At 44.6% G+C, this 12,588-nt stretch overlaps 1 protein-coding gene across 1 annotated transcript in view; it reads right to left on the reverse strand.

The window, feature by feature from the left end:
- Nucleotides 1–206: 206 nt before the first annotated feature.
- Nucleotides 207–12,588, reverse strand: part of PCYT1B (phosphate cytidylyltransferase 1, choline, beta) — an 18,041-nt gene continuing 5,659 nt past the window's right edge. The window contains exons 4-8 of the mRNA XM_009893122.1: nt 11,751–11,902; nt 10,700–10,778; nt 7,407–7,549; nt 5,286–5,474; nt 207–521 (exon numbers count right to left, since the gene is read on the reverse strand). Coding sequence (XP_009891424.1) covers nt 411–521; nt 5,286–5,474; nt 7,407–7,549; nt 10,700–10,778; nt 11,751–11,902 — 674 coding nt within the window. The 3' untranslated portion in view covers nt 207–410. The remainder of the gene's footprint in view (nt 522–5,285; nt 5,475–7,406; nt 7,550–10,699; nt 10,779–11,750; nt 11,903–12,588) is intronic.

A 12,588-nucleotide genomic window follows, 5' to 3' on the forward strand; every position in this document is an offset into this window, starting at 1 on the left:
CTTGTTCCCAGGACGTTCTCCTTTTAGCATGCTGGGATGGACCACCCGCCTCCTGCTGAGCTTCCTGGCTAGCACAGCCTTTTTTCCTCCTTCCCTTCTCCAGCTGCCTGGAGCATGCACCGCCCAAACCCTTAAACCAGGAGGGGGAATGTCAGAATTCAGGTGTCTGTTGAAAAGAGAAACACATGCAGGCTCTATGTTCTGCTTTGGACTTTTATTGTCGGTTTTGCTTTGTAAAGCTGAGTGGAGGCCTGCCAGAGCTGGTGGGGTGGAAGAGACCACCTTTTCTGTCAAGCAATGTGCTACACTAAGGCATATGCTGCTACTTGTTAGCACCCATGTGGTCTTGCGTTAGGCTGCCGGGCTGGGTTACAGGAGGTCTGGCACGTACTGCGCAGCTACTGCAGGCTTCATGTGGAACATGCCAAATGCGAGCGTCTCGCTGCTCCTTCTGGGGATGGGGAACAAGAAGTCTCGACCTTGGCTGGAGTACTGGGGGTCGGATCGTAGGTGATGCTCGGCTGGAATGGAAGAGCCAGTCCAGACAAAGTTAAGCCGCCGCCCAGGTCTGAGAGCGAAATACTTCTGCAGAATGTATTCTGGGTTTGCCTGCTTGGGCAGCTGCCGACCACAGATTTTCTCAGCTTGAGTTTTTATTTTGTTCTTCCTCCCCTTTCCCCCTGCAGTGACTCCGCTCTGTGATGACCTTCCTCCCAGCCAAGGAGCACGTGGCTGCCCATCTTGCTCTTCCTCCCCCTCTTTGAAACTCAGTACTCCCTGCCAGCAGAGGGACAGATGCTAGGTTTTCCTATCGTGTTTCTGGTGCCTGCTAATCCTGGGGGTTAACGATCGAGCAGAAATACCAAACTTAACTGTTCCTCTGTGTGCTCTCACCCAATTTATATCTTTATCACATCAGCCTTTATTAACTTACTTTTAGAGCCTGGATATTGCTGCAGTGCAGAATGACAGAACAGTTCCTGTCTGGAGCCGTGCTCAGTCATGCTCTCATGCATGAAGACCTACAGTGTATAACCTGCACTGCTGCTAGGTCCAAAATACTCCAGACTTCCTAAAATCTCAACAGTTAGCAGATGGTGGTTGTTCCTGAGAAATGATGCCAGGAAGCATTCGGATGGGGGAGGGTTTCTGCTGCTGAGAGCTGTGAGGATGTCACCGGGGCTGGCAAAGCCCTGGAGCCTGTTGAAATTCAGTGGTAGGAGTGCAAAATTTCTCTTTAGATCACAGAAACTGAGGTTCTGTTGGCATGACTTAGTCTGTTTCATCCTCTGACTGAAGATAACCCCCAACAAAAAAAAATAACCCCCAAAAAAGAAATGTTTGATATGAAATATCTTTTTCCTGGGCAAGCAAAATACTGTGACTCCCTCCTGCTCTTGGCACCTTACCAGCCACTTCAAAAAACTCAGTGACGTTGCGCTGCTTCATGGTGGTGTGGTACCGGTGCTGGGGAAGATTGAAGTGGCCAGCTTGGCTGGTATCCCATGTGGCAGCGGGTGCGGGACTGTTCCTTGGGCCGCATGGGCCAGGGATGGAAAGGAGCACCCCACCTTCCCGCTAAGGCCCTCAGCCAGGCTGTAGGACACCTGTTTCAGCAGAGAGTTTGTTGCTTGAACAAGTTGGTGCACTCACACCTTCAGCAGGGTAAGTGCCCGCCCAGTCCGGATTGCCTCCTGCATTAGTGCTTTAGCCACCAGGTTGCTGGCTAAAACCAAAACTATGGCAGGAGGAGGAGGAGGTAGTGTAATTCACCTGCCCCCAGAATGACTCTTCCCCTCCAGCTGTGCTCTAGCAGGGTCAGGAAGTCATGCCCTTCGCAGGCAAGGTCTTCCTCATGGGGGAGTGTTCCTTAGGCACTGGGTGCTGAAGAAGTAGGACAAGTGTTAATGGCTTCTTTGGAGTGCTGGAGGGTTAGACAAGGCTGGGTGAGCTCTGGACCTTTACCAGGGGCAGGAAAAGAATTTCAAAGCCTTGGTTCAAGCACATTCAGGTACACCCAACTAGTTTAGGGAGATAAGTGTGCCAAAAGCAAAGCATTGCTACTGGGCAAAAACATTTTACCTATTTCTGAATTTTATTGCCCACATGTTGATACTCCTTTGCTTTACAAAACAAGTGCCAGTTGGGCGTTACGGTGGACTGCTGCTTTCTGCAGACTTTCAAGGCCATGCTGAGGTCCAGGCTGCGGACACACAGTGTGACCTAAACACTGGTCCCGGGTTCTAATTGCAACCTGGAAGATTTATGCAGCCATTTTCCAGCGCAGCTGTCCCCCACTCCCTCTGTGCACCGAGTAGAGGGAAACGAGCCCTTTGGAGGGACACCTCGTCTCCTCCCAGGGGGGACTGGCACAGAAGCCCTGTGAGACTTGCTTTCTGAAGGGAGCTGCCTGCTCCTCTGTGTCAGAGGATGTGGAATGAAGCCCACTGGTTTCCACATCTGTGGAACGACATCTCTACCATTAGGGCCTCCATGCTGGGCTGCACGGTGGTACTCTCTCAAGCCAGGACAAAAGTTTCATCCCACGTTAGCTGTTGTTTCTGACACCTCTGTGACTCTCGCGCAGAAAAAATACATACAGGGGATTGCACAGGTGAGCAAAATTGGCAATGAATTATAGACATCTTGACATTTGAAAACTGACATTTTGACCTTTTTCACAAACAGGCTTTTTTTTTTGCGGGTTACGTAGCCCTTACTTTTAGAAATCTGATGCTAGCATAAGTGTATTATAATAATTATTTGTGAAATAATAATAGCATATTAATGGCATGCAAATTACTGATCTAGGAATCTAGCATGCCCATAATGATTCTTGTACTTTTAATGTCAACATTAAAAGCAACATCTAACTAACAGTGATAAGGCAAATTAATGTTAATAACAGTTTTGACACTAATAGCAAGTTATCATTATTTTAAAAGTCTTTCCTGTTGCAAGGCTCAAACTGATTTAAAAAAAGCCACAACACCTCTCAGCTCGCTGTCACTGACGCTTTTCCTACCACACTGCAAGGAATTTTCACTCTTGTACTTAGCAAAGGTCTCTGCGGTCGCACCAGATTTCTTGCTCTGTGGTTGGGACACTAGCTCAGCGAACAGGAGGCCCTCGCCACCCCCTCCAACAACCTTTGCAGAGCAGCTTTCCTCTACTTGCATTTGGTAACATTTTCTTATCAGCAATGGGTTTTTAAAAATGCCATCGGTGTGCAGTGTTGAGTGGGCAGAGCCAGGGAATGGGATCGAGGCTTTGAAATTCTTTTCCTCTCTCCGCAGCCAAACTCATCTCACCCCCTGTGGGTTTCCTGTGCTCTGTTAGCAGCAGTTTCATTTTTTCAGCACCTATGGCCACAGGACCATCCTACATGGGGGAACACTTGCCAAGCTCTATGGAGAGTAACTTGCAGAAAAAGCATTCCCCATGTGGATGTGGTCAATGCAGGTAAACCTGGGCTTTTCGTTAAAAGTTTACCCTCTTCCGCTTCCCAAGGAAAATTATACTGCCAATGGACAAATTGCTAAATAAGCTTTTTGTTTATACAGCTGGGACCACTGTTCCTCAGCGAGCACCTGCCTTTGCACAGGCCAGACGTAGTTGTAAGGAGATTATAAAGATGCAGTCTCTGTTCTGAAGCCTGCACAGCCTAATTTTAGGCTTTTCTCAGCTGAGTGGTAATCAACAAGGCAACTCATGGCAGAGAAAAGATGAGAACTCCAATAACAGGCAGGTACTACGTGCTTTGGTGGCACTGAATTGTGAGGCGGCTGTGACGTGAGCTACTTAATTCACCAAGGGTTTGTGAAGCTTCCTGAGGGCTTGTTTATAAACAAAACCTCTGCTGAGATATTTCCAACAGAAGGTACCTTTCGTGATGGAAAGTTGTTCATGTATGAACTGATAAAACTGACATGAGAGAACATTACGTGTGTGTTGGCTCTTTAAAAATATTCCAATAGTATCTGCTTCATGCTACTCCTAAACTGTTTTTTCTGTCTTGCTGCCTCTGTTGACATTTTGCCTGAAACTCCAATCCATGAGCAGTTGAAGGCTTGCACAAGCCTCTTGCAAAGGCTCTGCTTTCCAGTGAGGAGGGAGCTGCCTGACTGCGTGCCACGGTCTGAAAATGCACCTCTGAAGCACCCTGCTGTTCTGTGGGGTTATTTTTTCTAGCTCTTGCTCTGCTCCCCTCAGTTCACCCTGCATTACTTGCTGCTCTCCTCCATGCTTGCTTAGAGTTCCTTGAACCAGGCAAAAGCTTTGCTCAGAGGTTGCAACTACAGCAGCACGTCCAAGATGATGCATGTACTGGAGGGTCTTGCTGGGGCCTGGGCTTTCACGGGAACACAGCTGTGCAGAGACCTTGTTGGAAACGGACTGACTCCCAACAGGAAGGTCTAAGAAGGTCTGTTCAAATAAATGGTAACTTTTACATTCGAGTTAAGCTTTGCTACTGGTTTTAAGCAGTACAAGAAAACAAAGCTTCTCAAGGTTTGGCAAGCTATCAAAACTGAAAGATGGGGGCCAAGACTCTTTTGGGTCTCTGAAGTGTCACCAACTCACCACTCACTAAGTGCGTGACTGGTTTGAGCTGGTAAGGCCCTGGGGTTTCTCCCCAGAAGGATGCTGTTACAGACTCTCAACTGCCTTTCCAAGGCACCTGAGGACCTTTGGTAAATGGGCTCTGTGGAGCCAGCACATACTGAGGAGAGCTTCGACAGTGCTTCAGTCCCACCTGAGCCTTCTCTCCAGTCAGTTAGAGAAACCTGGTCACTCAACATGTATAATCATTTCTCAGAACTTTACATCAGTAATTTTTAAAGGTAGAAAATTGTCATCTTCTACTGCTGAATACAGAGCATGAAGACAACCATTGAAAACCTTGTCAGCGTCCCTGTTTTCCTCACCACCTCCAGTGTGTAATTCCTCCCTGATGTCTGTATGGTCCCATTTAGTGCTAATGGGGAGAACAGATGTATTAGCCTGTTTGCTCATGTGTTGCTGTTACACAGCTCCACTGAACGCAGTATCACATTCAGCATCGCACCTTCACAAAAGATAGAAATTATCCCAAAGAAGCAACAGCCAGAAGTGGCAAATCCTCCTGCTGCAGTATTGGCATGCGTTATTAGATTCAGCAGGCAGGTTTGGTGTTATCCTACTGTGCTGGCTTTCAAAACAAAGACTGGAGCAAAAGAATCTGCTCTTGATCTGCATTACAGAAGATAAATAAACACTCAGTTTTCCTGAGATGGCAGAATACCTACCCAGGCTCCATCGGGTCCAAACAGCTCTAAAAAGTTGCCAATAAATTCCCTGGACTTTTCTTCCCATTTCTGAATGAGGTCATGGCTCTTCTCTTCCACCTTGTAAACGAATTCTTTTGACTTTTCCTCCACATTCTTGACTTTTTCCTTCATTTTGTCCACTTGGTTTTGAAAACGGTATTTCTTCTCCTGTTTTAAAAGTGGGGACGGAGATTAATATATAAGGACTTGGAAATAATTAGCCACTGACAGTTGTGAAGAAGAAAAAAATTGGATTCATGTATCCTAATACATATGGCCTTAGTTAACTATTCCCACATTATTTTTGTAAATGCAAATTTAACATTTGTGGAATGAAGTGCAGAAGGTCCACATTGAAAAGACTGTCTTGTGTGATTACTGTGTTTAATTCACTACATGAATCTTTCCATATTTTCAAACTGAATGCACTTTGAAAATTATATGAATCTTGTGAAGGATATAGCTGAGAAATTAACAGCTCAAACTTAAGCAAAAGGCAAGTCTCCCTGGGTTTCCTAGCAAATGCAGACCACTGCTGACTTGCCAGCTGGGATGATAATTTGGACCAAAATGTCTCTTTGGTTGGAGTTCTGCAGAGCAGAAGGAAAACTCTCTTTACCCCCAAGCCTGGCTAATACAGGAGCTTCTGGCTGCAACAGGAAGATGTGCTGGGGCCAGTGGCTTGTGGCCAGCAGACTTGATAGAAAAGATAGCAAACTCCTAATTGTGAAGTCATACAGAAAAAGAGAGGGACAGAGAAGATAATGTTAGGGGGCTAATGTCAGGGCAAGCTTCTAAAATACTTTAGGGTTAAAGGGCTTTTGTCCTGAACTCACTTTGCACCTAATAGGTGATGAAGCCTTTCCTTTAACAAGGAGACCAGTGCTCTTCTGTCTTGGCAAAATCCTGGGTTTTTTTATTTTGAAACACAAACAGCCTCTGGTACAAATTAGTATTTCTGTATTTAAATTACTATAAGCTAAATAACCAAATGCCAGGAGGAACTTCAGGATACATCAGTGTCTTGAGACTGGGGGAAGCATACCTTATGCAACAGAATCTTAACCTCAGAGCCTCTAAAGGATAAATTTGAGAACACCCAAGGCATCAGCATGACTTAATTTAACGGATCTTAACAATAGTGATCCTCCTGGGTAGAGTACTTACAAGCAAGATTTTTTTAGAGATTTTGTAGAAGACTGAAAAAAAAAAGCACAGTGAAATAAAATATTTATGCCCTGTAGTCTGTGATTTATCTGCCAGACTTCAAAATAAGACACAAGTAAACAAAAACCTCATGAAATGACACAAGTCAGTCCTTCACAAGGGGGTTTCCCAGCTCCGGAGAAGGAGGGGGAAGTCCTCCTGTGAGCCAGTCCAATCACAGGAAAGACTTTGGTAATGTGGGTTATCTTGAGGCCTTCAGTTAAGACTTGAAACAGAAAATGAAGGAAAGTAAACTTTTGTTTCTGCTAAGAGTTTACTCCTTACTGGGGAGTAAGGTGCAGTTCTGTACATGGAAACTGAATAATTTGAGCTGATACATTTTTCTGAGCCATCCTTTTAAAATGGTGTTCTTGCCCTACCTATTGTGGCCTCTGATCTCTTCAGCATTATTTGTGTGTGAGCTTCCTAACACCCTTCCTTGTCTTTTAAAAACTACTTTAGCCTCCTTTAGTTATCTCACTGCTCAGCTGGTTTGGGTTTTATCCTGTCATGTTGTAGAAAAAGTTCGGGTATTAAAATCTTTGCTCTCTGTGCTGCCTTCTCACAAGGGGAATAACGCACGAAATCATGACTTGGGTGAGTGGCTGGGAAGCCTGCGGTGGTGGGGTGGCCTCCTTCCTAGTGTGTCATTAAGTCACAGCTCTAGGAGGAGGGGGGAGCAGCAGCTTTGTTACAAACATGAAAGCTTAAGATGGAATTGAAGCTGCTAATTAATAGGAGCAATTAAAACTACGCTCAGCTTAGCAATTTCTTTTAAATTAAGTTCTTCCCAGCTATTTTAAAAACAGCAGGAGGAAGATAGCCTTTTTAAGCTTTACATTCGGGGTCCTAGGAGATAGTGTTTCAGAAACAAATGCAGATCGGTGTACTTACATTTATAAAACTAACATTCAGCTCTTTGGCGGTGTATCCTCGTTGGAGGTTACGCCGGGCATACACGTCGTAGTCCCGGACGATCCTCGTGATGATATCTGACGTGGAGATACCTTCGGTTCTCTGCGTTGGTACGAACATTCCTGAGCAAAGTGGGAAAAGAAAGCCCGCTGAGAAAGCACGGCAGGACCAGGCACTGCGGCAGGTAGCTGAGGATGAACACAAAAATGCCTGACTAAAGGGTAAGAGACTTGCAGTTCTGCCCGTCTTATTCCCGGTTCTTTCCTGTTGTTCTTGTGTGAGCTTAGAGAAGGCACCAGGTTGCTACACCATTCATTTTTGCCTCAAGTCTTCAGAAAGGCTAAAACTTGCCCGCTTCACAGTGTCAGCTGCAATGTGAAAGTTACTAGACTGGCAGGGGCTCCTGAGCCAGGAAGGCAAAACCTCGCAGTTGTGGCAATTCATTGAGCAGTTCCTTCCATAAGCATAGCCCTTGTTTAATGTTATATAAAGGAGTGGGGGGTTGGCGTTGTTCTGCTGAGTAAAACAGACCAGCCTCTGGCCTCAGCCAAAGCCAGGAAGGGCCATCAGGTAAAAGATGCGTTACAATAACTGGGAAACACCCTGGAGGTGCTGGTGGTTTGTAACAGGAAGATAAAGCATAATGGTGGTGTGAACAAACTGGGGTACCAGTCTCCATAGCCCCTATTTCATGTCCACTTGGCCATGCCAGTGGCTGCATAACCACTCTTCCTGCTCCAGCAGATCCATCCCTAATAAAACCGGCCACTTATTAACACTGCTTGTATTTTCCTCAACATACCAGAGAATATATTGCTTTTTTATTGCTCCTCATCAAGACAAGATCACTTGAACTGTTAAAGCAAGTCACAGGCAATAAATAATGGCAGAGTGCTAGCACACCTTGGTTTAGTAGTTAGTTAGGGCTACAAAAAATTACTACTATCGCTTATACGTAATTGCAACATTGAGCTGCTGAAGAGAGAGCACTGGGAGATAAGACTGGAAATGCTTTTGCAAAAAAAAAAAATAAATGTAGTGCTTTGTGTTAAAAGGATGCTATAGCTACTGGCAAATTAATCCTCATACGTTCACTTGAAGTAAGCAGGCATTGCTCGCTAATTTCACAGGGTTAGAAAAAGATCTGGAGAAGGAATCAAGAAGCTTACCAGCCTCTTGTGACTAAATGCTATGTGATATTTTTTTCTTTCTGATCTCTAATTAATACTCTGCTAAAAAATAGATTATTTTAATCACGCGCAGAGAGGTTTCCCTGATCGTGCTTTTCAGGCTTGCAGCAGTCACTCAGGAAACTTATTTTTGGAAGCAGCAAAACCAACTTTGAGCCAGAAGCCGTTATAGATAGGAGCTACAAGAATAAATGAACAAAATCTAAACCCTACCTTTGCTAAGCCAAAAGCTGAATTGTTTTCAAGTAGATGCACAAACCCATGTATGACAACATTACCCTTAGTCACTGATTTTGCTTTCATGTGCTCCATGTATTGGACTGATTCATGTTTTCCCAACTAATTATTCAGAAATGTGCAGAGGTTTAGAGAGTGCACTGTCACCCAGCTCACCGTTGTCTGTACACCCTCCCACCCACCGAAGGCAGTGTGGAAATGGGAGCCTATGGGAATCTATGCAAGGATCTCCACAGTTCCTATCTTCTCTGCTCCCCAACAACCTGATGTGGGAAAATGGGAGTACTGGAACTAAGGAATATGCACAAATGCATCCACAGCATCTGTCTACTTAAAACAAAAATCCCTCGGAGAAAGGGGAAATTCACTATCATAATAACGCTGCTCTGGAGCGTTAGGACTATTACAGCACTAGATCTCAAAACTCTTCACAAATAAGGTAACATTATTCCCAGTTTATATATAACAAAATTCAGCCACACAAGACTGAAGTCACTTCTCCAGCATCCCTCAGGGACAGACACAGGACAGACCACAAGTCCCTGAAGCGGAAGACCATGCTCTTGTTCTGCAAAGTTTGACTTTCTTGTCAGGACACGTGCGCGCTGCACCCATGCCCAACAGCAGCAGAGAAGGATGTGCCAGGTTTGGGCACTCTCCAGCTCAGTCTGGTAACGATGCAGTGACACCAAGGGCTCCTGTCATGTTGTCCTGTGCACTCAGCACCTTACAGAAGAAAAGCAAAATAGCTGCCTGTCCAGCATGAATGATCTATGTCCCTTGGTGACCTGCCCTTACCAGGGGTACCTTTGTTCCATTGCCTAGTGAAGTAAGATGGTGCTGGCTCTGAAACTGTAGAACAGCAGTTCTCAAAGGAGGGTTGTGAGTCTTACACCACAGCGAGGCTTGCAAGTGGAAAAAAGATCAAAAAGGCTGCTACAAAAAGCTTATTCTTTCAGCTCGAGGCAATACCTGGTCTACTGCTGTCATCACATAGCTTGAGAATGTGACTTTGCATGACAAATTACCATCAGGCAGATTCACTCTGGAATTTTTTTAAGCCTCCAATATACATGTTTATGTAGACCAGGAAGAGGATGGATTTGCCAGGGTTCAAAGCAGCACCTCCGGGGAGCAGGAGAAAAAAGGTATGATCAGTTCCTCCTGCTGCACTGTTCACTGTGTTAGGATAGCTGCTGCTGGCAAACAGTGGTTTAACATTATCTCCTCAGATTTACTTCAGTTTCCTTGAACTGAAGAGATACAAACTCCTGATGACTTCAGCATGTTCATGTTCAGTGTAATATGGTAGTCAACTAAACTGTTAAATAGTCATGGCAAATTAATACTCTGGTACTAATTTAAAACCTCTGCCGGTGTAGCAAGAACAACTCTTGGTGCAAATCAGAAGTGGATCCTGATGACTCCTGAAGGCTGCCTGTGCTTGCCCATATTCAGGACTGGGCTGTGTCACGGAGCCATCAGTTTGCGGTTATTAACAAAACACTGATGTTGGCTGGGCTCCTGTGGGAACTCAACTCATTTTCAACTGTTCAAAGCTTTTAGTTGAGCACCCTAAAATTGTTTTAAAAACCCAGATGGGACTCTTTCATGACAGATCTGAATGGTTTCCTGGGGGTTATGGCAGGAATTCAGCCAAGGACATCCTTTGTGGTTTTACAAAGTGAATCTTTCTGCTGAAGTCAGCAGTACCTACTGTTAGGGTGTAAGAGAACATGATATTATCTCTACTGCTTCTCTCCCAGCAGTTGCGGTCAAAAGGCAGTAAAAGGATTAGAGCTGAGGCTGTAAAGGAAGGTGCTAAAAACGTAAAGTTGCCCTTACCTGCCTCCTTTATGTGTTTGTATACGTCATCCGAGCCAGCGGAGGAGTACGGGATGTCATCGTGGGCTACAAAGTCAATCTGCCAGTGAACAGAAGAAGAATCACATGCCACCATCACTGAATTTTGCTTCAGTGGGGGGTCGTTGTGGAGGATAATCTCTTTTCTCCACTTCATCTGATTTGCTTTTGACATTCTCACCCTAAAGCCATCACCTAGAACACTGCACTAGATTTAGGCCTACAACTGCTGTGTTGTGTGATCAGTTATGAAAGAACAGCAAGCTCATCTCCAGAAGCACTGCCATTAACACATAGCTCTGGCTGGCTCTGTGTGATAGCCTGTAGAAAACCTAAGACACTCGTTCTTGCTTTTGCTGCAACTGGAAGAGCTAAGTCAAGTGGCAAAACCTTGGCTTTCAAAACCATGGAGGCAGGATTATTGATTCTGCCTCCTTAGGGATGTGCGTATATACATGTATACCTAGTACTGTCATGCTAGTAATGTCACCTAGTGATGTGGACATTAAAATACATCCTAGTTGATTCTGCTTTTGTTAAGATTTCTATATATTGCAAGCCAGTCAGTAGTATGTAAGAAATTCTATCCTGCCTTTTAGAGAGGACACCTGACATTTTTACATATTTCTGGCTAATTATTGCACCTATTGACATTAATAAGAAATGTGCCTTTAATGCAGGACTTTAACAGGACTTTAGTCACTACACGGTAACTTGATGGTTCATGATCTGCTTTCCTGATGATTCATTATCTCCATTCCTGAAAGTCAATTTGTGAATAATTCCTCAGTGTTATTTTGCCATTCACAAATCCCACTACAGAAATCAGCTCAGCATATTGAGAAAAAAAGGCAAGACAAATATAACATTTTCTGGCAAAGATGGAGGCAAGCAATGCCATGTACCTAATTTCAGTGGCTGGAATTAGCTGAATTAAATAATTTGCTCCAGCTAATAGAATTTCACAGACTTGCTGTTTATTCTCAACTCTCAGTCTACAAAGGGGAAGAGAGGGATAAGGGGAGGAATGTACCTTATGTTTTTCAAGGAACTCGGGTGTCAGTGTCCAGGGTGCATCTCTGATGACCTCATCCACATAACGACAGTGTCTGAGGGCTTCATATCGCTCAGTTTCATTCATCACAGTGAAGCCTTTGAATTTATGAGTTAAATCATCACTGCAAACTAAAATATGGAAGTATCAACAAAATGGTTCCACACTCAGTAGAATTAGCAAAACAAGAAGTTGATTATTTCCTAATAATTCCATTGAGCACTTAGTTATTAGCTTAGCTAATTTTGGGGTGCTCCAGGGCATCTATGAGTTCTTCTCAGGGTTGACAGGTACAACCATAGAGAGATCTTTCCCTTTCTGGAGCTGCAGCCAGAGACCAAGTGAGATATTGTAAGACATCTCAAGTGGTACTATATGTACATGTTGAGGTAACTCAATCCCACTATAAGTGGGGATTTCACGGGCTGTGAAATTTCAGGGGTGATGGACAATGCTTTAAAAACAATCAAAAAGCGCAGTGTCAGCAATCACAGAGTGCTCACAAAATTCATATATCACAAAATGGCTGAGGCACCACTGGACATCACCTAATCCAACCCGCCCCTCCTCACAGCAGGGCCACCTGCAGCAGGTTGCTCAGGGCCACATCCACTTGAGTTTCCAAAGATGGAGACCCCTCAGCCTCTCTGAGCCTCCTGATCCTGCTTTTTGTTCTTATGTAAGCAACGCTCTAAATGATGAATTTGGCAACAAGGCAATCACCACAGAACAGTTTCTCACTAAAGAAACACTGATGGAAAACAAGTCACGGTAGATTTTATAGGAATCTGTCTCTGAGTTTAGCTTTGAGTTCAGC

This window comes from Charadrius vociferus, unplaced genomic scaffold (assembly GCF_000708025.1).
Source record: "Charadrius vociferus isolate BGI_N301 unplaced genomic scaffold, ASM70802v2 scaffold169, whole genome shotgun sequence".
In the NCBI taxonomy this organism is placed as follows: domain Eukaryota; kingdom Metazoa; phylum Chordata; class Aves; order Charadriiformes; family Charadriidae; genus Charadrius; species Charadrius vociferus.